Consider the following 25,949-nt stretch of genomic DNA (forward strand, 5'->3'; position numbering starts at 1 on the left):
TTGGGGCATGGGCGCTCCACGGGCATATTAATTTTCGAACGAAACAAGGAAACTTCTCACATTAAGTTTCAAAAAGTTTAAAAGCAAACCAAACAAACTCAATGTGCCCATAGCACAACACCTATCAGTGTTTCTTCATTTAATCTCTTGAAACCAAAACATTGATCAAATCGCTGCATGTAAATAGATAATTACCTACAAGCGTCGCAAACTCCCTTATGTACCTCAAAATCTGCCTAAACTCTTTTGATGGTATCCCCAAAATGACTTGATATTCATATTCTGATTCATTGATGTCCAAGTAATTGTAAGGGTTACCAGGAGTGCGAGGTTCGTCGAACAAAAGAGGCCTCCTTTGATCAGACACTGAAATGCAGTCAAGTTTGAAACATAAGCAATTTCAAGAAGATCAATCATTGAATTTAAATCTAAACATTTTCCAAAAATAAGCCTGTGGGATATTGCAAAAACCTTTAAAACTCAAAGTAAAACAACATCTTCCTGTTCGTCTTTCTGTAATTGAATTTGTAGTCACAAAAAAAAATTAAAATTAATTAAAATAAAGATTTTGTGAACTTCTATGGGTTTTCCTAAACTTTTTGAGAAATCAATCCAATTTAACATAAACAGAAATTTTCATATTTTAACAGATTTCCAAGAACCAATTTGAAACCAACCGTGAACCATCACATAATTGAACATAAATATGGCTTCACGTGTGTGTGTATATATATATAATAAACACATCACATTATGGTTATGAAATGAAACAAGAAAATGGACTATAAATCTTATCCAATGGTAAGGGGATTTTCAAGAATGAATTCGAGCAAACATAGGCAACCATGTGTCTATTCACATATCTATACATATCTATTCTATTATATAAAGCAAGCATACACCTTATTTCCTATAAATATTTTCACAATTTTTTTTCACTTTTTTTTTTCCTCGAAGAATACCTTCTACATTGAAATAAGTGCTAAACAACTTTTCTTTTTTGATTGGCACCGGGTGTCCTAATCAAAGCCCGACTAATCCCCAGAGATGCACAGCCCTGAGCAAGGAGTTTTCCACAAGTGCATGATTAATTCAAGAGTTTTCCCCATCCGATAACCCCAAGGAATTGTTAGCACCTACGAAGTTTCAATCTCTAAATCTTGGAGGGAGCACACCCCCAAGACCCAATACCTTGTCACCAGGCCAACCCTTGGGGTTTAAGTGCTAAACAATTTTTCTCATTCATAAAACTATCCAAAATTGTTAAACAGTATTCCCCTCCCCCCCCCCCCCCCCCAATCTTCAAACCACCAAAAAAATTTTAAAACACAAAATTACAAACGCATTGCATTTGCACCAACTACATATATATGTGTGCACATGAAGTCAGAATTCTTGAAGGAGAAACTGAGTATTATAACTGATATTCAAGAATCGCTTCATAAAAAATAAGTAATTCAAGAATCAATTAATAAAAAATACGTAATTGAACATAACACATGAAAATCGAATGCATCACACATGAGTCACATGAATTAGGGTTTTGGGACGAAGAACAGAGCAGAGCGTACCGAACTGAGCGTTGTGATGAGTATTGTTGAAGAAGTTGAAATAGATGAGAGTTGTGTCATGAGAATAATTGGCGGAGACAATGAGGGATTCTAGATCATTGGTAGTAGAGAGTAGAGAGCTGAGAAAAGAGAGATCGAGCGATTCAATGCAGTTGTAATTGCAGCGAAATCTATGGAAACTTGAAGAATTGATTTAAAGAAGTGCCATAAACATTCCAGAAACCGATGGAGGGGCCATAAACTTGAAGAATCCATGGCTCTTATTGATATCTGCAATAGCGGCGACACCGCTTTCTTCAGTAGGATAGACTACTTATTAATAAAATAGACTATTTATTATAAAATTATAAATTTCAAGGAAAGATATATAGTTTTTAAAATCACAAAAAAAAACAATAGATATTTTAAATAAATGTTAGAGGTGTACTTATAATTTATTCAAAAATTAAACTAAGGACCCACACAACTTTTCCAACAACAAAAATATACATATATATACTATTTTTTTAACATTTATCCAACATATCATCAGTTTTTTTTAGCAAACAAATTTATCTTAAAAACTAAAAAGTAACAAAAATAATGATAAAAATATAATTACCAAATCAACCCTGGTTTGTTTCAAGTGAAAATATTTTTTAAAAATATTTTTCACAAATTTTATTTATTTATTATTGTTATTATTATTATTATTTTGTATTTATTTGCATTGTTAAAACTAATTTGACAATAGTTGTGCTAGTAGTGTGCGGTGACAGTGGTGATATAAGTAGTAGAGGCTGTTAGGTTCTTTGTGTTGGCAATTTCGCAAACAAACACGTTTGGGTTGTATTGCTGAGCCTTGTTTTGTTCTTAAATTGGTCGAGCGATTTATTATTGTTAATTGTTTTTTTAGACAAGGTCGGCCCAGAGTATTTTCAATATTTTCTAATTGAGCCAACCTTGTCTCCACTTGTTGTAGAATGGTAAATTAGGACTAGTTCTAAGTGATAGATTGAGGAGATGTTTGGGAATTAAATATAAAAAATCACTACGAGTTAAATTATTCTTTTTATTTTTTTCATGTCTTTTCATGAGAAAGTAAAATATATATATATATATATATATTAAAAAGGCCAATTCTCAAACAAGTCCTTAATTATTTATAAATTCTCTATAATTTTTGAATGTATCAATAAATTGTAAAATACTTTGTCTCAATATTTTTTGCAAATATTAATAAATGAAAAAAAACTAATAAATAATAAATTTGACCAATAGAATCGGCTCGTAAATCTTCCCTTGTTAGAATGTCCGAATTAGACGTCCAGTCTGAGTATCAGATTCTCATCACATTGAATTTTTTTTATTTTGGTTTTTTAGAAAATTAATTTTTTTTAATTTATCCATCTATTTATAAATTTCACATGGATAGTTCTCTCTCTCCATATCATACTTGGATTGGAAACCATTTCCCTTCTAATTTTGACAATCCTATACAAAAACATCAAACATTTAATTATGCTAATTTAATTTACTAATTCGCTAATATTCTACCGAATATAATAAATAAAAATAAAAATAATTGAACTATAAACTAAATAAACACAAGTTAAGGATAAATTACATTTTTTCTCATTGAATTATCATTCAATATCACTTTATTCCATCAATTAAAAATTTATACATTTTGTTATATTGAATTATAAATTTGAATAAATTCTATGAAGGAACTATTGCATAAATATATATAAAATTTGACATGTTTTATGCAAGACATCTCAAATATTATAAAATGAGATTATTATTTTTTTTTTTTTACTCATGGAAACAACAGTGATAGTCATTGTGTAAACAATTATAATTGTTGACGTGGGTTAGTCAAACGAAGACCTATTTAAAATATAGATTATCTTTTATGGTTCTAGGAATTAAAAATATTTTTTTGTCTAAATTTTTTATTTAACATAATTAACAAAGTTAATAAAATTATTAACTATTCTCCTACGCAAAATAAAATTATCAGAATTATTAATTGAAATATATTTTTAATATCATTAAAAACTGTTATTTAACTTAATAATTAATTAATTAATTAAAATGATCATTTGTTATACTATTAGAAACTAGCAGTTGACACATACAATGCACATGTTTTTTTTTTCAAAAAATATTTGATGGTACAATGTGTGTTATAAAATAAAATTTTTAATTTTATTTTAAAATTAAAATTAAAGTATAATTTTAATTATTTATTTTAATAATATTGGCACTATCGTTCTATAAAATTGTTACTTGAATACTTATATATATATATATATATATATATATATATATATTAATTTTAGTTAAATGATTTGTGTATTTTGATAATTTTAGTTCAATCGTATTATAAAAGTGTAATTATTATATAATAATTTTGTATGATATATATAAATTATAAAATAGTAAAATAAATACTCATTTTAATATTAAAAATAATACTTAAATTAGAAGAATAATTAGTAACATAAAATTAAAAATATTTTTAATTTTTAATTTTCTTTTATATTTATTTGGAAAATAAAACATGTAGAAATAGAAATTATATAAAATTTATTAAAAAAATTAAATATAAAAATGTTGTAGTTAGATTATCATATAATGATTTTCTATGATATATATATATATATTAAATTATAAGATTGTAAAATAAATACTCTTAATTAAATTAAAATATCAACTATATAAAAGAAATTCAACAACGGCTAATCAAGAAAGAATCACGAGTTTTTTTTTTTAAATATTCTAAAAAAAATAATTTATAGAATTGACCCACTTTTCAAACTATTTGAAAAACTAACCTGTTTTTTAAAATCGCATTTTGAAAATGTAATTTTAAATTGAAATTGTATTTTTAACATGTAATTTCACCTTAAAATCGCATGTTGAAAATGCAATTTATGATGACATAGATTTCACTTTTTGAAATTGCATTTTTAACATGCGATTTCAATGTGAAATTGCATGTTGAAAACACAATTTCAGTTTCAAAATCACATTTTATATCGATCCCGGGTTTTTCCCCTTGTTGTACAGTGATCCGGACTTGGTTCCGTGGGTGTTAGCAGTTGTTTATATCTTATTTCCGTCCTTCAATACTTGTTATTTGAGTTATAAGATGTGATGGGTAGGTTTGTTTTAGGTTGGGAGTGATTGGGAGCAAATGGTTGCTGCCCAGAATTTTGGTCCTTCGCTCGAGCGAGCCTTTTGTCGCTCGAGCAAGCTCTTTGTTTTGGATCCTTCGCTCGAGCCAGCTTTTCTTCGCTCGAGCGAGAGTTGAGTTTTGTGTCTGGTGGCTCGAGCCAGGGTTCCTTCGCTCGAGCGTGCATCTGCGTCTAGTTCTAGACCTGAGAGTTGCATTTCTTGGCTCGAGCGAGCTTTTCTTCGCTCGAGCGAGCTTTTCTTCGCTCGAGCGAGCTAGGGTTTCTTTGCTCGAGCGAGCATTCTATTGCTCGAGCATGCTTCTGGGTTGCAGACTTGAAGTTTCGAGTTATTGGCTCGAGCGAGGGTTTCTTGTGTCTGGTCGCTCGAGCGAGCCTGTTGTATATCAGCAGGCAGCAACGAGTTACACTTAGCATTTTTCATCCTCTTCTTTAAGGTTTCATCCCCTTCTAGTAAGTTTTTAGCCTAGCCTCTTTGTATAAAAGATAGAGGGCGTTGAGGGCATCCTTTTAATATGAAAATTATTGGATTTGGAGCACGTTGGTCTTTGGTCTTCTTCTCCGTTTGAGCTCTAACTTCGAGGTAGGGATACCCTACTCCATCTTATGAGCTTTGTCTTTAAATTTTGGTATTTTGATATGGTGGGGTTGTTGGGTAATTTATGGGAAAGTTTGGGGTTATTGTGTAATTTACAAAAGAGGGGTTTTCAAATATTTGAACCCATGTGTATATGAAGCATTGAAAAATGGAATTTATGTTATGAGATTGGTGAACTCGAACCTTAGGGTTGTTATGTGAATTATGGGAAAATGCCTAATTAGTTTGATAAATTAATTTGTATAATTAATTTTGAGAAATGAGAGATTGAATTGAGAATATTGAAATTGGGAAGTTATGGGATAAAAGGGTGTAGTTGGATTCATTTATCGCTCACCTAGTCAAAATGTTGATATTATATCCATTTGATGCATTTTTTTCTGTCTAAAAATAACTGCTTTGGGCTATCGGTGGAGGATAGTCTTGATTGTTGTAGACAATGCATGACGATTAGGCGAATTAAAACTAATCAATTGAGTATGCCATCGAATATGGCGGTTGGAATATTACATCAAACTTATGTATTGATTGAACATGTATATGATAAACCTTTATATGCATTGTGTTGTGTGAAAGGAGATAGGGGATGTACTCTACGGTTTAGGGGAAGATAGGGGATGGACTCCTAAACCGGACTTTGTTTGGGAGGAGATAGGGGATGTACTCCAGTGATACAGCAAATATGTGTATCTATTGAGGTATTGATATAACAAATCTGTATATCATATATGAAGTATGGAAGTGTTTATTTGAGAATGATACAGCAATTACGTGTATCTAATGTGAGTAAGAAATGTTTAATATGAGTTGTTATCCCATTTGAAATGGAAGTATTGTTAATAAGATATGTAATCTCGATTGAATTATCTGGCCAGGTTCTGAGCCACGTTTATGAAAGAGTTGTTAAGTAAAGGAAAATGAAACTGTAATATGATGTATGTTGGTATATGAGTTTGGACCATCTATTGAACGCTATCATTTTAGTCATTGTTTATAACTGGTTTAGTATATTTCTAGTGGGTTGTGGCTCACCCTATATGGGACATCATTTTCAGGTACAGATAGTATGTCATCTCCAAGGACATAGCTTGGGAGGCTAGAGGCAGATAGACTTTTTGTTGTTTTGCTTTCTTTTGATGTATTGCATGTAAATTCAAGCCAAGAGCTTTATATGTATTTGAGTTAGTACTCACTTCTTGTACCCAAGTGTTGGCTTGGAAAGTTGTAAGCCCATAGGGCCTTTACTTTTGTTGCCAACATGTAATACATTTTGTAATGAACTACTCTGATGAATAGAAAGATGTTTAATTCTCTTATATCAATGCATGTCAAAAATGATGGGTTTTATGTATTATTTTGAGGGTGTTACACATTTTCAAAATGTGATTTCAAAAACAAGTTAGTTTCCCAAATAGTTTGAAAAGTGGGTCAGTTCTCTAATTTTTTTTTTTTTTTAGAATATTAAAAAAAAAACTCAAAGAATCACATAACAACAAATAAAAAGAAAAAATAATGAAAATATCCAAACGATGGATACATCTTAATATGTGAAGTGATTAATCATCTGTAGTACGATGTTAGAACATAAAAGAATTTACTGTTTAATAATTGAAAGGGTAATTCAAGCAGTGAATCCAAACTTTAGAAGTTTCTCGAGAGTATTATTGTTGTGCATGTTTTTTCTCAAGTCAGTTGTGATTATATAAAATAATATATGAAATGAAGTATAATTTCATATATAAAATAATTATAAAATTTAAATGACAAATCCATAATATCGAATAATATAAAATTGGTATTAGACATGGAATAATGCATGAGAAAATAAGAAGAAAAAAAAAGAAGGCAATTTAGTACTAAAAAAATCCTAATACCTTTGAAAGAGTTAAAACGTGAAGTGTAAAATTGGTATTAGGTTTGTGCATTATCTCAATTTACCATGAAAAATATATGTAAAAAAAATATTTGTCAAATAGAATCCATATAATATAGGTAAAGTTAATATAATTTAAATTATGTTTGAATTTATATATAACTCTATATGTAATTAGGAAACTACATGCTAACGTGTCTCTCTTAGAAAAAAGTAAGCATTTATAATATACCAACTAAGCATGGAAAAAAAACTACTTTTAATTATATATGTATATGATTTGAAAAAGTGAGATATACTGTAATAACCCTCACCACTGTCTACTGATAAGTCATTGATTACTGTTAAACTGAGGCTAAATATGTTAATTAACTGACTGACTGAAATCTGAAACTGAATTGATTGAGTATATCTGTTTACTTGTATGTCTATCTGTTTGACTGCCAAATTATCTGTTCATATCTTTGTGTTTAAACTGCTAATTGAAGGCCTTATCGGCGGCTGAACCAGAAATTGATTGATGTTCTATGATCGTTAGAATTTATGCGATTTTATAGCATATTTAATTAAAATGTGATTTGGTACGATTAAATTGAGTTAAATAAAGTTGAATTGCATTGTTGGCCGTATTTACAACTTTGCCCCTTAGTGGACAAATCTAGGACTTGTTTAATTCCTTATATACCACTTGATTCACAACATTTCCTCAGCCTCACCTTGAGAGCAAAACCGACCATAGAGAGAGAGAGAGAGACCTAGAAGAGTTGGTTTCATCTTGAATTTTGCTTGAAATCTTGAGGAATTGAAAGATTAAGTGCATATTTGAGCTTGATTATCTTGCATCCTAGACTTACGGTAAGAACTCACCTTCTTGATTGCTAAATTAAGTCTCATGGTGCATGGTTCATGGAAGTTGAGATTTGAGTCTAGAATTGGTCCATATATGTTGAATTGGAGCCTAGTTCTTGCATGCATGCTTTTATTTTGAAGTTTTGAAGTTGTAGTTCATAATTCCTTACATCCATGTTCATATTTTTACAATGGACCATGAATTCACCATGTTTTTGAAGATATAGACTCTTTTGAGCATGTGTTTGGAGCTTTGAATTGATTTAAACTCTTGCATGTTACACATTCATCATGTTCTTGAGTTTTGATTTGAAATTGAGTTGAATTGACTCACCATTGGGCTTTGATTTCGCAAATTGAGCTTTGAAACTTGTTGTACCTTGAGTTTAGATGTGTTTTCCAGAATTTGGGCCCAAGAGGTCGAGTTTTGAGTTGTTGAATACTTGGTTTGAGCTTGGGAGGGAAATCTGGAAATTTCAGAATTTGGCTTCTTCGGTCGAGCGAAGGATTCCACGCTCGAGCGACCATCGTTTATTCTGAGCTCCGCTCGAGCGAAGGAATGGTGGCTCAAGCGTAAATTACAAGCTCTCAGATTCTTGGTGCACACAGACGCACGCTCGAGCGAGAGAACCTACGCTAGAGCGAGGACTATGCCTTACGCTCGAGCGAGCGTCGAGTGAGCATTGAGCGGGGATTTTCAACATCCAGCACTTTTTGCATTTTTACAGACCGCTCGAGCGAGGAAGTCCACGCTCGAGCGACCCCACTGTTTTGTCAAGCTCGCTCGAGCGAATAAAGCCACGCTCGAGCGAGACCCCTGTTTTTTGAAAATTCTAAAAATGCTTTTAAAGTGCATCTTTGCATCCTCATTTCATCCTAGGCATTCTTAGGCCTAGTTTAAGGCATCTTAATGAGGACATAGATGTAGAACCACACCGAGGCAATTTAGGGATTAAGTTATTATTTTTCCAACTGTGTAGCTTAGTGTGTGTTCAATCTGTAACTGTGTAGGGTTGGCATCTGAGGACGCGTTCTAGCTTAACTGTAGCCCAGAACTCTGTGAGTAATAACTGTGTAAAGATATGTTCAAAAATGATTATCTTCTGAACAATTGAACTGTACTATTTCTAAATTGTTACTGTTAACTGAATGAATGTATGTCCTATATTCTGAACTGTATTGTGGCATCCATAGCAACTACTGTTACTGTTACTGCTACTGTTATAGAGATATCTGTCGGTTCCCATGTTGGAACCACTACTGTTTACTGATATGATGGCCATCATTTACTGTTCGATCTTTTAAGAGCTACTGTTTACTGTACTACTATGCTAATGGATGTACCACATATGACTGTTATGACTGATATACTGAATCAATTGACTGTTTTCAATACTGAAAGGACATTCATTCTTAACCTCTTTACGCATTATGTTATTCACTGGGTTTTAGCTCACTATTTATATATATATATGTAGGTATTCAGGCACCAGACCGGAGCTAGGAGCGTGGGTTAGACTCCCCTTTTGGTCAAGCCAACTACTGTGCCTCACTGCGAGGTTCCGAACCTGCCAAGCCATGGCTTAGGGGTGTTTTAATTTCCCCGTTTGTCACTGTATTTGTTTTGTAATAACTGTATAGACTGAAAGTTTTGTATTGTACTGTTTTAACAAGGATGAGGTCCCTATTCTGAATGATTGTACATTTCTATAGACTGCTTCGTTATGAATGTGCACATGAATGAAAAGTCTTTTTGCATACAGACTGTCACAGCTCTATGGACACTCTTTTAATTACTATATTGGCTTCCGCCAGTCCCTGTACTCTGTACTACTGTATTACTGTTAAGCAGGCCTTCGGTAATCTCGGATTACTGGCCGGTTACGGTACTAAACCCATAGGCCCGGGTTTGGGTCGTGACATGTACTTTCTACAATTACAAGAATAATTTGTATTTTAAATAAAATTATTTATAATTTATCAAAACAATAATAATAATAATTGAGGTATTAAAGTGTAATTTGCCCTTTTTGAAGTGACTTTGGCAAACTTTAAAGGGTGATTCTAGGGAGCTTCTATTTGTACATCCCTATTTCCCTCTTTGCATACATTTAATGATAATTAGTAAAAATTATTATTATGGACATCAAATAAACACATTCGGAAGTTGAATGTCGAAAAAATGAAAAAAAAAATCGGGATGCTACTTCCGAACTAGTTGTTTATTTTTGGAATGCTACTTCCGAACCAATTATTTATTAAAAAAGATGTGTATAGAGTGTAATGGGTGTGTGCAAATAAAAGCTCTCGTGATTCTACTTACATCACTATTTAATCTCTTTACACCCTCCATCTCATTACACCACTAAAAAAAATATAATAATTCTCGTTACACTTCTAATATATTATCAAAACTAACCCTAAATTAATTATTTCATATCTTTATACTACTAATTTTTGTAATGCGGTGCTAAACAATTTATATTATTCCGGTGTTATGCTACTGGAAAAAATAGATCGCTTCAGCATTTTGTTGTTATACATTTATAGAGCCACTTTCTTCTAAACAATGATTTTTTTAATTTGTGGTGGGCCTGTTCGGTAATACAACGCTAATTAATTTGAATTACTCCAGTGCCATGTTATTGGACAATATTTTTTTTCTCAGTATTATGTTGCTATCCAATTAGATGATAACAATAAATTAATTTGGGCCACTTGTGAAGTGTCTATTCAGTGATACATTGTTACACAAATGGGATTACTCTAGTGTCATGTTGCCAAACTACAATAGAGTTGTCTAAGCCCCCGTTGCTGTACATTGAAAGATTTATTTTTTCCTTTAAGCATCCAAACAAAAAAAAAAAATCATAAATCAAACACGCATCTATAAAATCATACATAAAAAGTATCCATACGATGATTCATAAAAACATCAAGCGTACGAATATCCATAAAGTATCCATAAAATCTGTCATTGTTTGCATCCATCAATCAAATATGTTATTACAATTCGTCTTGGTAATTTTTTCCCCCTTAATAGAAATAGACATCCACACTTTTCAGAACCAGTCAACGTCAATCGTTCCCCGTTGATCTTCTATTGTCTCTATAGTAACCACTTATTTTACAAGCAAGTCGTATAAGTCTTGGTTTTCTGTCATTTTCTCCTACATCTAATGTCTTTATAATAATGACAAATCCAATCTTCTTCCTAACGTCATAAGCCCATTTAATTAATATTTCACGACTACTAAAAATCTAAAGATAATAAATATATTTATACGTCAAATTATTAATAAAACTCAATACAAATTAAAAATAAGAAAAAATTGTATTCATAAAAAAAAACTTATTATAATGAATTCATGACTAGAGTCCACTAATATTACAGTACTTGCGTTGTTGCAATGAGTATAAGTATAATCCTTCCAGGCAAAAAAAATAAAAAAAATAAAAAATGAAATTGAAAATACATGGTAATGAGAAGCTGAACAAATTTTAAAAAAGTCGGTGTGGGGTTACCATAAATGTGTCTTTTATTCTGTAGTTGGTTATCAAACTTATATTTTTTGTCCAGCAATGTGATATCAGACTATTTTATTTTGTTCGATTTCGAACTACCGAACGAAAGTCGAGCACCAGGCCAGAAAAACGAGATAAAAATCTACCAAATAAATAAATAAATAAAAACTCGCAATTTCACTTTTTTATGGTTCTTCACCACCGTTTCTTCATCCATTACTTTCTTGAATGATCAAAATACTATGATTTTCAATTTTTTAAAAGAAGTGTGTAAGAGAAAAGAAAAATTAAGAAAGGAAAAAAAGGAGTAAAAATTGAAGATCAAGGAGTATAAGGAGATAACAAAATTTATTTAATTTTAGGGCAAAACACTAATAAATCCCAAATCTTAATTTGTTAAACCATTTGGTCCTGCCTTTTATTTTATAGACTAATAAGTCCTATTTGAATGCTAAAATCTCACTATAGGCATTTTTATGATTTCCCTTCTTTCTGATCATCAACAAACATCAACTACGTTATCAACATCATCAACATCAGCAATGTCATCAAACATTATTCATTAAACATCAAACATTATTCAACATCACCAACATAAAACTTCAAACATTATCCAATATCACCAACATCAAACATTATTCATCAAACATCAAACATTATCCAACATATCAAACATTATGTGATGAATCACATAATGTGTACAGATCTGATGTTGTGATGAATCACTAATGTTGATGAATCTCCTCAAATCTGATGTTGGAATCAAACACGATCATCAAACATTACAACATCAAACTTGATCATCAACATCACAACATCATCAACATCATCAAACTTGATCTACAAATCTGATGTTGGAATCAAACTCGATCATTAAATCATCACCTTGCTCACATAATCGCCGCCGTAAGTCTGCCCCAAAACGCCATTAACGTCGCCGTTGAGCGAGTAAAACTTAAATCCTAGGTCTAAATGTATGAAGCAATCCTCTTTAGTGACTCCATAGTTATGCACTTTCGAATCTTTCTCAGTAATCGGAACAACATTCGCTTCAATTTTGAAATTCCCTTCGACTTTGAACACCATCGAATTGGCTTTGCGAGATCTGGTGATGGAGACACCAAAGACGGCGGCGGGCCGCCAAGTGGCGCCTGAGACGGCGGAGAGGAGGACCGATTTGCCGTCGAAGGAGAGGGATAGTCAGTCGACAGATTCGTCCCAGATTGGGGTTTTTTGGGCGGCGATGATCTGGGTTTTGGATCCCACCGGCGATCGCAAAGAGAGAACCAGAGCAACATCTTGATGATGTCCTGAATTTGTCTGTCTCTCTCTCTCTCAACTCCGACGTATGAAGAAATGGCTTCTTCAGATCTCTCTCATTGTCACTCTCTTCTCTGAAACTCACTTCTCCGATCCCTCTTTTAATGTTACACAATATTGATGTTGTGATGTTTGATGTTGTTTTGATGATGATGGTGTAGTTGATGTTGTTTTGATGGTGATGATGTTGTTTTCATAAATCAGTCCGCCCATGTTTGATGTTGCACAATATTGATGTTGTGATGTTTGATGGTGATGATGTTTGATGTTACACAATATTGATGATTAATGTTGCACAATATTGATGTTGTGTAGTTGATGTAGGTAGTGTTGCTAATGTTCGGAAAGGAGGGAAATCATAAAAAGGACTAAATGGTTTAAGAAAAAACACTCAGAACTAACTAGGGCAACATTTATCAAAATGGGATTTATGATTAATTTTTCCTTAATTTTAACGTTTTGTTCTTAAATGTAATTTCACACATGGATAAAATTGAAAAAAAAAAAAAGAAAAAGAGGAAAAAAGGAAAAAAAAAACTTATATGAAGAGTGTAAAGAGGTAAAATAGTGGTGTAAGTAAAATCACCCAACTTTAAAGTATTCATTTGGCAAAAGTTAAAATGGAGTTTTTTTTTTACTAAAATAATCACAAAAGATAAAATAATTTTTTTAACTCAACAAGACAAAATGTCACATCCAAACCATTATCATTTTATTTTTTCTTATACAAAAATTAAAAAAACAAAAAAAATTTATCTCAAACAAAACTTTTTAACCCTAAACTAAAAAATAAAAATAAAAAACTAAAAAGCCAAAAAAAAAAAGAGAAGAGAAATGTTAAGGATCATGCAATTTTTTTCATGAAAATGATCATGAAAAATTTGTGATCTTTAGATTACCTCGATTAGTATGTGATACTTTATTTTAAGTGTAATCCAAAGGTCATAAATCTTTCATGATCATTTTCATAAAGAGAAAAGTTAGGGATCATGAAAAAATTTTCATGAAAATAATCCTGAAAGAGTTATGATCCTTGAATTACCTTAATTATTGTGTGGTGTTTTATTCTAAGTGTAATCCAAGGGTCACAAAATTTTCATGATTATTTTCATGAAAAGTTTTTCATGATACCTAGTATTACTATTTCATAAAAGACTTTTACCTAGCATTACTGAAAAAACAAACGCACATCGCAAACGAAGCCAAAAGTTCAAACCAACCCGCCCACCAAATGTTAATCAAACCAAAGAGCATAAAGGAGAGTAATCACCCCGACAAAAAAATCTTCAATCCATTATATTTGTAATATCATATAATAAATATTCATGTACATAGATTGACATATGTGTTTGATGTAACTACTTGAATACTTCAATCTTCTCGAAGTTCTTCATGTATTTGCTCTTTGTTTTCATATTGTTTTATCAAAACACGTTTCCTTGCTTTCTATTTTTCTTGCTTTCAAAAAGCACAAAAAATGGGAATATTGAGGCCTTAAAATTCGACAACAGCTTCGATCTCATCGTGCGTAGCATTGTGATGTTTGACTCCAAAATGTGGATTTAGTGGGACATTTAAATTGTTCTTGAATTGATCGAAGAGGGTTTTAAAGAAAATACAGACTTGTATTAGTCTTTACATTCCAAAGAAATCTATTTTAATGCAAATAAAAGGTGTTTTGTGAGCTGTTTGTTTTGTGGGTATTTAGTTTTGGAATGTGGGTTGAGCTGTTTTTGTGGTTTTGAGCTTCATAGTTGACTTGGAAAGAAGGGAGTCTCTAAAAAGGTATGTTTTTCATTACAGACTGTTTGGATTGAGGGGTTTGGTGAGAAAAGAAAGAAAAATGGAGAGAAAAAGAACTTATATGACTTGTTTGGATGATTGAGGAGGTGAGTAACGGTGTGGCAAGTTTTTTGAATTGTGTGTTTGAGTTATGATATGATATAATTACAAATTGCATTTTATTGTCTAATGGGTATTTTTTTTAATGTAATACTTAAATTGAATTTGAATATGATAATAGCCTTTACAAGGTTGAGTTCTAAATGTTTGTTTTAATATCTAAAAGAAATTTTTTGAGTGCCCAACAAGATATATTTTGATAGACAGAGGTGTCTTTATATATGCCTTTCTAATTTCTGTACTCAAATAAATTTGCAGTTGTTGAAGCATACACCTTACACCTCTTAAGAGAGGACTGTTAAAATCTATTCCTGCTTCGGAATTGGTGAGTTTGAGGGCAAAATTGACGTTCTGCTTATGGTTTTATCATTGAGAAACTTGGAAAGGTTGTCACTAATTGACACCGTGTAAAGTATGATTAATTGGATGAGTTTGAATTGAATGAGTTGGATTTGTAATTGATGTCAGGTTTGGTTTGAGAGGCACACATTTGGAGGTGTCCGCTATTTAGACTCTGATCACTGATATTCACATGGGTTCCCAGTCCTCCAAACTCTTGTCATGTTGTTGGGTTTCACAACATAGCACATCTATTGTTGAGGCACCTAATGTTGGTGTGTTACCTTGCCTATCTTTTTTATTTTTATTATTTTTAATTTTTTTTCTTTTTTATGTTAATTGGATGTATGTGTTGGTTGGTTGATATGTCTGCTGTCAGAGAATGAAGAGGAAGAGGTCAGCGACTTGCCTGCATTCCATGAATTCACACTAGAGCAGCTAAAGAATGCCACTTCTGGTTTTGCGGTAGAGGATATTGTGTCGGAGGATGGTGAGAAGGCTCCAAATGTTGTTTATAAAGGGAAGCTGGAGAATCAGCAGAGGATCGCTGTCAAGCGCTTTAAAAAAACAGCTTGTCCAAATGCGAAGCAATTCTTGGTAAAGTCATTCTGAAGAATCTTTCTCATGAGCACATGAATTCATACATTTCTCTTGCATAGTTTTTTGTTATGATCATGCTTTGCCATGCAATGCAATTTACGTGATTAGGTAGGACTACAAATGAAGTCAAGCAAAGCTGAGCTTTGCAATACTTGAGCTTGGCTTTTTTATTTATCTAGCTTGGCTCAACTTGTTAATACTAATCATTCTCGAGCTCAACTCAAAGCTTGATGATGAAGAAAAAATCAGACTTGATAATCAAGCTTGGTGAGCCAGTTAAATATTATTCTATATTACAATTAAGCATATATAACACATTTTACATTATTTAATATATAAACAATATTTATCTTATTGTTTAAGTAAATAATAAACGGGCCGAGCTTATTCTAGCTTGAGCTAAGCTCATTTATTAAACAAGCTTAAAAATCTTGCTCGTACTCATTTATATACGTAACAAACCAAGCTGAGCCAAGCTTGTGAGTAGCTTGGTTCATTTGCAGTCCTAACCATCGGTATCAAATTGTTCTCGGGTGCAAACAAGAAGGTTCAACTGTATTCATTCTTTTTTCTTTCTTTATAGGACCACCCCGAGTTTTTCATTTAGGCTTACATATCTATCCTCTTCTACTTGTGTTGTGAGACTCTGGTTGTTTCTTTTCTCTCTCTTCAGGACAATTATGAAATTGTGTTGTTTCTTAAACCTTTTTTTACCTTAAAAATCCTGCACCACATAATATATTTTTCTTGACCCTTTTATTACATTTTGTGTAGAACTAAAAACAGGTTTTCCTTTTTATTATAAAATTTATATTCCATATCTCCTAATTTGTGAAGAACATTTTTGTGCACTATGAAAATTTGTTCTGCTTTTTTTACTTTTCATTTAATTTGCATTGATCCAGGATGACTTGCATATCCATGTCGGAATCAATGTTCCTTCATATGTCTTGAATAGGTTTTCAATTACCACGTCACTTTTTGTTCATTCTTGACTATAATTTTTTTTCTTTGGCAACTACTGGAAGAAGCGAGGTTGGTTGGCCATCTCTGTAACCATTGGTTGGCAAACTTGCTTGGTTATTGCTGTGAAGATGATGAGATGCTGCTCGTGGTTGAATATATGCCCAACAATACACTCACAAAACACTTGTTTCACTGTAATGGTTTTTTTTTCCCCAGCTAAGTTGAATGTGGCCTAAATGCTTCTTAAGTGTGTCCTAGGAATGTCCAGTGAAAAAACAAGTATTAATAAATAGACACTCCATGTGGCGTGTCAGATGCATGTCCCAGCTCTGTCTGCGTCTTATATGTGTCTAACATTGCTACGACAAAGTGTCCATACTTTATAGCTCACTATTAAATCCAAATTTGTTTATTATAGGTTCCATTAGTATTGTTGTTTTTTACTGGCGTCAATTATTTGCTATATGTTTCCATTATTTCTATATCCTTGGGTAAGTTCCAATCTAATTTGGTGTATTGGATAATGCAATTATTCCTTTGGTTTAGGGGAAACACAACATATGAATTGGGCAATGCGATTGAGGGTGGTTTTATGTTGCACAAGTTCTAGAATATTGTACAAGCAAAGGCTTTTCCGTTTATCATGACCTAAATCCTTACAGAGTTTTATTTGATGAAGTATATATTAAATATTTCCTTAATTTGGACACCTCTATTCACTTGAATTTTACATGGGTTCTTCTATTTATCTTTTTAGAATTTTGCAGGACTGTAATCCTAGACTTTCGTGCTTTGGCCTGATGAAAAGTAGTGGGAATGGAAATATTTACAGTACAAATTTGGCATTTACTCCTCCAGAGTTTCTGAAAACCGGTATGTATTTTCTTGATAAAGGACAATTTTTATGCCCCCAATTTTTTTTAAAATCATGTAGGATCTGTTAGAAGTCTCTTTCATTGAACTTCATTATGATCTCACCTCGTATTTTTGGTTCTTCCTTCTGTTTTGTGGGGAACATGCCTGTTAACCAAGTGTAACGTTATATAGCGATCCCAGGTTTACAGTGATCCGGACATGTGTCCGTGGATGATAGTAGTTGATTATTACCTGGTGTACATCATTTCTTACTTTGTATTTGAGTTATAGGATGTGTTGGGCAGGTTTGTTACAGGTTGGTTGAGTTTAGAAACCAAAACTAGTTGCCCAGATTTTGACCTGTTCGCTCGAGCGGGGGTTTTGGCGCTCGAGCGGGGATTGCACCCATCCAGTATTTTCTGTGCAGTGTTGGACGCTCGAGCGTGGGATTGGCCGCTCGAGCGGGGTTGTGTGAGTGCCGCTCGAGCAGGGAGTTGGAAGCTCGAGCGGAGACCTGGCTCTATAAAAGTTCTGGGAGTGTGCATCCGCCGCTTGAGCAGGATGGTTGACGCTCGAGCGGGAGTCTGTGAGTGACGCTCGAGCGGGGTGTTTGACGCTCGAGCGGGGCGACTGGGTTTAAGTTCCGTGTTTTGACTTTTCAAATCACTTTTTCACTTTCTCTTCTCTCTCCCACTTTTCCAAAAACACCATTGTTGAGCCTCTCACTCTAGAACTCTACCTTCTCTCTAGGTTTTGATCTAGTAGGAGTGATTTGCTCATCTTTGGCCTTTACAAAAAAGTTGTTGATCGTCGAGGGCTACATTTTAATCTGAAAATTTTGGGATTTGGAGCACATTGGGTTTTGTCATCTTCTCTCTTGGAGCTCCAAATTTGAGGTAGGGACATCCTACTCCTCTCTATGGATTTTGTCTTTAAATTTTAGTATTTTGAGATGTTGGGGTTGGTTTGGTAATTTTGTGAAAGTTTGGGACTTTTGTGTTATTTTACAAAAGTTGGGGTTTTATTTATAATAAACCTAGATGCATGTTTGGCATAGAGAAATGGAATAAATGTTGAATCATTGATGAAAATGGGACCTAAGGGTTGAAATGGTAATTATGGAAAATGACCTAATTACATTGTTTGATTAATTGGGATAATTAATTGTGAGAAATGAGGAAATGAAATGGAATTGTTGAGATTGGGAATGTATGGGGTTAAAGGGTGTAGTTGAATTATTTATCACTCACCGAAATGAAATGTTGATTGAATATCCATTGTGCATTTATTTTCTGTTAAGAAATAACTGCTTTGGGCTATCGGTGGAGGATAGTCGTGATTGTTGTAGACAATGCATGATGATTAGGCAAATGAAAACTAATCAATAGAATGTGTCATGGAATTTGACGGTTGATAGAATACATTAACTGCATGTATTGAGTGATTGTATATAGAACCAATGTGTTTGTATACGTTATGTGTAGAGGAGGAGATGGGGGATGTACTCCGCGGTTTAGGGGAAGATGGGGGATGTACCTCTAAACCGGATAGTATTGGGAGAAGATAGAGGATGAACTCCGTAGATACAGCTCATATGCTTGTCTAGAGAAGTGAAGATAGAGCTCATATGCTTGTCTTTGTGAAGTGTGGATATAGCTTATATGCTTATCTGTGAATGTGGGATATAGTCTTTATACATATCTGTTGAGATGATGATAGAGCTAATATGCTTATCTGTTGAAAAAGGAAAAATGAAAAGTAACTTGGACTTATAAGTCGTATGGCATAAAATGTGATTTATGTGGATATATCTGTGTTGGCCATCTATCAATTGCTAATCTTTTAGTCATTGTTCATGGTTGGTTTAGTGTATTTCTACTGGGCTGTGGCTCACCCTATATGGGAATATCATTTTCAGGTACAGGTAGCATGCCACCTCCAAGGTCATAGCTTGGGAGGCTAGAGGCGGGCAGATTTTTTGTTATTTAAGTTCCTTTTGATGTATTACATGTAAATTCAAGCCAATGGCTTAATGTGTAAACGAGTTAGTATTCTTTTGTTGTAACCAAGTGTTAACTTGGAAAGCTGTAAGCTTTTAGGGCATTTGCTTTTGTCGTTAACATGTAATACTTTTTGTAATGAAACTCTGATAAATGAAAGAATGTGGAACTTTTACATATCAATGCATGTCTTTATTGATGGGTTCAATGTTGTTATTTTGAGGGCGTTACACGTTATTTGTCTTCTACTTTTCTTCTACAATGGTAAAAGAAATTAGCTTTCAGAGTTAAGCACAAATGCATATTTATCTTGTTTTTGTTATATTTTCTGTTTTCTTTGTTTTCATTTTTCATGTTTTTGGAAACAAAAACAATAAAAAGTTCAACCCATCATTTTCAAATTGTTTCTGTTTTTGCTAGTTTTCAAAAATTCAGTTGTTTCCTAAAAGGTGGATTGTTTCTAGAAAATTGTATTGAAAAAAGTTCCCCAAACAACTTTTCTGTGTTTTTTGGAAAGTGAAAACAGAAAACAAAAAAATGATCACAAAATCAAACAAGCTTTTGGTTAAGTTTTCAAAATAGGTTTTTTGAGTTTAATGAAAAAAATCAAAAACACTAATCATTTTCATATAGGAAACAAAAACAATAAAAAGTTCAACCCATCATTTTCAAATTGTTTATGTGTTTGCTAGTTTTCAAAAATTCAAAAACAACTTTTGTTGTTTCCTAAAAGGTAGATTGTTTTTAGAAAATTGTATCAAAAAAAGTTCACCAAACAAGTTTTCTGTGTTTTTCAGAAAGTGAAAACAGAAAACAAAAATACAATAACAAATTCAAACAAACTTTTGGTTGAGTTTTCAAAATATGTTCTGAATTTAATGAAAAAAAAAACACTAATCATTTTCATATTTTGGGCAAATTTTTTTTTATCTTTTTGAATTTTTTTTTTGGTGTTTATTTTCATCAAACTAAACTGAAAGCAGATTATGAAAACTCAACCAAACAAGATAAGATACTTCTTTTGGTGGATGAGATTAATTATTTATCTGGTTCAAAATTCTCTTGATGTCATTGATGACAAATTTGATGTTTCACACTCCTTTGTTACTTGGATGTTTTAAATAGCCCAAATGATGTTTAGATTACTATTCTTGCTTCATATGCTGGTCTTCTTTGTAAAGGTACAGAGACACTAGAAGGTTTAAATAGCCCAAGTTTCTCTGCCTTCCATATACTTCCCACTCTCCCAGAGAAATTTCTCTGCCTTTCCACAAAATTACATCTCCAGAGAAATTTTAGACTCAACACCCCAGATAAATTTGAAAAATTTCTCTGACTTCACCGGCCTTCCTACAAAATTACCTCTCCAAACAAATTTTAAATTTCTCTGGCCTCCTTGGCCTTTCATGGACTCTCCAAATTTCTTTGCCTTCCATATACTTCCCACTCTCCAGAGAAATTTTGAAATTTCTCTGGATCAACCCAGAAAAATTCTCTGAGAGAGAAATTTCAGTTCAAACCCAGAGAATTTCTTTGGATCAACCCAGAGAATTTCTGGCTTTATTCACAAAATTTTTTTATGTTTGTTCTCAATTTTAAATAAGAGAAAATTGTTTTAACCAAACTAGAAAAAATTTAGCACAATGATTTTCACTGGCCAAACTAGGACTTCATCACAAATATGAATAAACAACAGCAGCAACCAATATATATATATATATATACATATATAAAATTAAAATGTGTTTTTGTGCAAAGAGAAATCAATTAATGAAGAACCTAAACCATGAGCATAGAATCCTTGCTTTGCTGTGACTGCGAGCACCTGAAGACAAACATCATGACAACAATAAACAGAACAACAAAGAACACAATCGCAATCGCTCTTTGTTCGGATTTAGAATCAGTCGATGCCGATTATGATGAATTGAGTTTCTGATGAGATGTTCTTGGTATACCAGTACTAGTACTGTGATAGGATTGGTGACTATAGACAGTATTGTATGTAGCTTGATCTTGAAGAACTCCTATGGCGATCATTATTATTTGTATGGACAGCGTAACCTCCTATCTTGCCCCTCCAAAACTGAATCGTCATGGAAGGTAGAGATCATCAGCAAAACTAACAGTTCCGCCATAGCCGTAAACATCGTCGTCATCGTCTTCTTCACCATTGAGTTGTTGACGGAGGCGATGTCGACCGTTGTTTGCCATTTTTATAGAGAGAGAAGGAGAAGATTGGTGAGTGCTAGGGTTTAAACAGTATCGAAGTAGAGAAAGAAATCAAGTTTGATTTGAGATAGTCAAATTTCTCTGTGATATATCGGTGTGGGATTAAAGGACCTTAGACATCATAAAATAATATTGTGAATCTATTTCATTACTAAAAATGAGAGAGAGACTTTAGACTAATTTTCCCTATTACAAATTAGTAAAAAACCCTCCCCAATTAAGATTTTATTACAAAAAAAAATCTTTTAAATTTTTATTGAGAAAAAAAATATTTTATTTCGTTGTGTGTTTAAATTAGTATTAGAGTCTAATTTTCAGTCTTGTCAATAAATTATATGAATATTAGATATATCGAAAAAATAGAATTCGATAATTTAAATAATAACATTTCTCTACAAATAGTAATAGAACAAAATAATACATTAATTAAGTAATAAAAAAAATTAGTGAAAAGCTTACAAACAACAAATAAAATTATAAACGAAATTTTGCATATAATACTAAATAAAAGTAAGCACGTATCTGTTGTAGAAAATAAGTAAAAAAATACTATAGATAATTACCCTTATCTTTATAAAGGAAATTCAATATATGGATTGACGCCCACTTTTCAAAGACAGAATAAAAATTTAAGATTTTTTTGAAATAAAATTTTAACTACATATGGTTTTTTACTAATTAATATTTACAGGCTTAAATTTTATTTTTGTAATCCTTTTAAGGATTAAATAAATTTGAATTAAATACTTTAAGGACTTAATGGATTCAATCGATAATTTAAGGACTAAATATACTATGATTTATATACTTTAAGGACCTAGTAGACACAATCAATGATTTAGGGACAAAATAGACAATTCGGCGATAGTGTAAGGGTATAAACTATAAAGTATAATAAACCATTTACTTATCAACAAAACCTTTTTTTCTTTTTAGCAGTCAAACCATTTAAATCAAGTTTCAATTTTTAGCAGTTAAATCAAATTAAACTATGGGTAATTCTTGGTTATCACGTAGGAAATACATTTCTTCTACCTTTAGTATGATTTCCTTGGAGGAAGATCCTCTTCTATGGCACTACTACAACTACCAGTTGCATAATTAATACTTCAGTTAAAAACAACAATGATTTGTACTTGGTCCCATCATGTTTAGTACAAGTAACCAGAAATTAATGGCCGTTGCCAAACGACTTTTGTGTGATGACCAATCCTGGTTAATGGATAGCCCAATGCAAAAACTTCACAGCTAAGGACAATGATTTACCACACTTGTCAGCTATTCATCGCACATTGCCCTCACATTCCCAAGTGTGAAAACCAAATTTGCATCTTATTCTATAGTTAAAAAATCAGTCATCAGTCACTACAGTTAAATAACGTCCTTATTTATCCATCAGAAAGATCATAACAATTATGGTCCGCTAAGTTGATTGGAGTGCAATTCACAGCTGCATCAGCCAATTTATTTTTTCAGTTGTTAGAAAAAGGATCCCGGATTTGACAGGTAGCTTGAAACACATCCAGACCCCAATCTCCTTATTTTCTTTCTTTTGCTTTTCTCCTCACCCATTCTTACATTGAAGAGCTACAAAACTCAATTTCTATCCTTACATTGAAGAGCTATGAAACTCAATCTCTATTTTAGTCTTACACTTACAGAGATCAAATAATAATCAACTACACCCAAAAATTGTATCTCATTCTCAGAGTTAAGAGTCCATTTCGCGTGCTTTATAACAAAAACAATAATTGTTAAAGAAAAATCATAGAAGAGGTATCCTTCAAAGGAAAAAAAATTAATAAATATATATATAATTATATATGTAAAGAGGAACCAACAGAAATTCCCACAACGCAACCAATCAAATGTAATTATGTAACCTCAACCTCACATTGCAAACACCCCATAACCCCAAACCAAACATGGCATAAAAGGGATGCATAAATTCTCTTTACAGACCCTCTCTTTGCTACGTTACCCACCTCTTTGTGTGGAGATCTAACAGACCACTATAGTGCCACTCTAACTGCTAGAAAAGACCCGCAATTTCTAGAATGCAGCAACCATAATGCCAAGATCCAATTGAGATTTACCCAGCCCACCCTCTAACTAGCCAAATCTCCAACTAAAATGTGGTTAAGCCTCAAAATTTACCATAAGGATGGCAACTCATTATATTGCCACATAATATTTTTATCTTGGTCACATCATATTTGGGTCTCTGCTTTAGCAGGAAGAGCAACAAGTTCAGCCTTTGTATCTTAACAGTCCTAGACTCTTTACAAATTGCATTTTACAAAACATCATTTAGACTCAATAAAAACAAATTGCAAAAAAACATGCAGAGTACAAAAGGAAAAACCCAGGACAGTGAAACATATTAATAGAGATTGGACAATAAGATATGAAAGATCATGTGAGAAAGAAACTGAAGCTTGCAGGGAAGGACGAAAGAAATACAATCCTCATCACAACTTTTTTAAACTACATGTAATCCCCAAACCCAAACCCGAGTAAATTTTTCCAATTCCTTTAGAAAGACAAGAAATTTAATTTAGTTACACCCCATTATTAGAACATGCAATAAATTAAACCTAAAACCCAACTGAGATTGTCAACATGTAAAATAAGGTAAAACTATAGAATAAATGATTTGGTTATCATTAAAATGTATCAATAAATAACCCGCCAAATGAATTCCACTTGCACTGCTAATATATACTCAAATAGCAAAAAGAGAAGATCATAATGTATCAAAAAGAAACCCCAGAAATAAAATCACTGAATAAATACATTAATACTGATGCATCAACCAAACACATCCAGAAATAGAATCACAGAAAAATCAAATAACAAATTTCCAGCAGCCACAAGATCTGACATTTAATAACAGTACAGCCACTCTCATTTTCAACCCATTAGAAATAAACCAATATATGAAATTTTTAATACCAAATAAAATTGAGTGAACAAATTAATATACTGAAAAGAGTAGATCATAATGTAGCGAAAAGAGTAGATCATAATGTAGCAAAAAGAAAACCCATAAATAAAATCACTGAATATATTAATTAATCCTACAAAAACAAAACAAAAATAAATAAATAAATAAATCAATGCATCAACCAAAAACCCCGAAATAGAATCACACAAAAACCAAATTAAAAAATTTCCAGTAACCACGGATCAATTGCATTCTCAACCCATTTGAAACAAACCCAAATATGAAATTTTCAACACAAAATGGAAACTTTATCAAAAAAGAGTTGAATTATATTGTATGGGGAGCAAATATTCCGGCGAGCCCGTACTCCTTTCTTCCGAGCTCCGAGTCTATCCGATCGTCCTGCGAACACAACGACGGTGAACTACCCGGCGGTGTGTGGCCGGAAAACCCCTCCGACAGTCAAGTTAGCACACACCCAGGGATAGAGAGAGAGAGAGAGGAGAGTGTTCAGTGTTTAGTGTATCGCACCAAAATGGTCATGTTCAGCATGGGGGGCGCAGACATGCTTATATACCTTCTGCCCCCCAAATCTACTCCCATTAGTCTCTTGACACGTGGTGCTGCTACCCCATCTGTCAACACAAATCTAGCAATCACCACCTAACCAAACTGTCAGGATATGTCGACGGGACCTGGCAGACCGGCGGAACCACCTCGGCCTTTCCCGTCCGTGATGCGCTACATGCCCGAGTGCTCTACTAACCGAGCTCCATATCGACCGAGCTCGGTTGCATTCCGGCAAAGCTGAGCTCGAGATAGGTCACGTCGGTTAACAAAAGGGCTTCCTGCCGAGCTGAACGCGCAAGCCTTCCTGCCGAGCAACTCAAGCAGCACGGTTCCTACCTATTTAGGTTCAGGTAGCTCGGTCCAGCGCAGTATTGGGTTTTAACCGAGCAGCCCCATCTCCGAGCAAGCCCAAAGCTATCTTGGTCCAAACGCGCTCGGCCTTAAATTTTTCCAGCCCTCACCATGGCCCATTCCCAGCTCATAAATCTCCCTTTCAATTGCCCCTTAATTCCGTCCGCACAAGCGTGACTGGGATTACCTGTTCTGACCGGGGTAAATTCTTCCAAGGTCCTCGGTCTGCAAGACGGCAACCGGGCTAGTTGAGATGCCTGGCTCCCAAA

The 25,949-nt window shown here is 33.1% G+C and overlaps 1 protein-coding gene and 1 pseudogene across 1 annotated transcript in view; one reads left to right on the forward strand and one right to left on the reverse strand.

Annotated features, from left to right (window-relative positions):
- Positions 1 to 12,154, reverse strand: part of LOC114308918 (K(+) efflux antiporter 2, chloroplastic-like) — a 37,309-nt gene extending 25,155 nt beyond the window's left edge. Inside the window, exons 1-5 of the mRNA XM_082913398.1 lie at positions 12,107 to 12,154; positions 11,205 to 11,334; positions 1,784 to 1,880; positions 1,572 to 1,741; positions 225 to 366 (exon numbers count right to left, since the gene is read on the reverse strand). Of these exons, the coding sequence (XP_082769524.1) occupies positions 225 to 366; positions 1,572 to 1,741; positions 1,784 to 1,880; positions 11,205 to 11,334; positions 12,107 to 12,154 (587 nt within the window). The remainder of the gene's footprint in view (positions 1 to 224; positions 367 to 1,571; positions 1,742 to 1,783; positions 1,881 to 11,204; positions 11,335 to 12,106) is intronic.
- Positions 12,155 to 15,266: 3,112 nt separating this feature from the next.
- LOC114270354 (serine/threonine-protein kinase BSK3-like) lies at positions 15,267 to 17,762 on the forward strand (annotated as a pseudogene).
- The last annotated feature ends 8,187 nt before the right edge of the window (positions 17,763 to 25,949 follow it).

The sequence above is a fragment of the Camellia sinensis genome, chromosome 2 (genome assembly GCF_055761805.1).
Source record: "Camellia sinensis isolate YWXY chromosome 2, ASM5576180v1, whole genome shotgun sequence".
NCBI classification, from domain to species: Eukaryota; Viridiplantae; Streptophyta; class Magnoliopsida; order Ericales; family Theaceae; genus Camellia; species Camellia sinensis.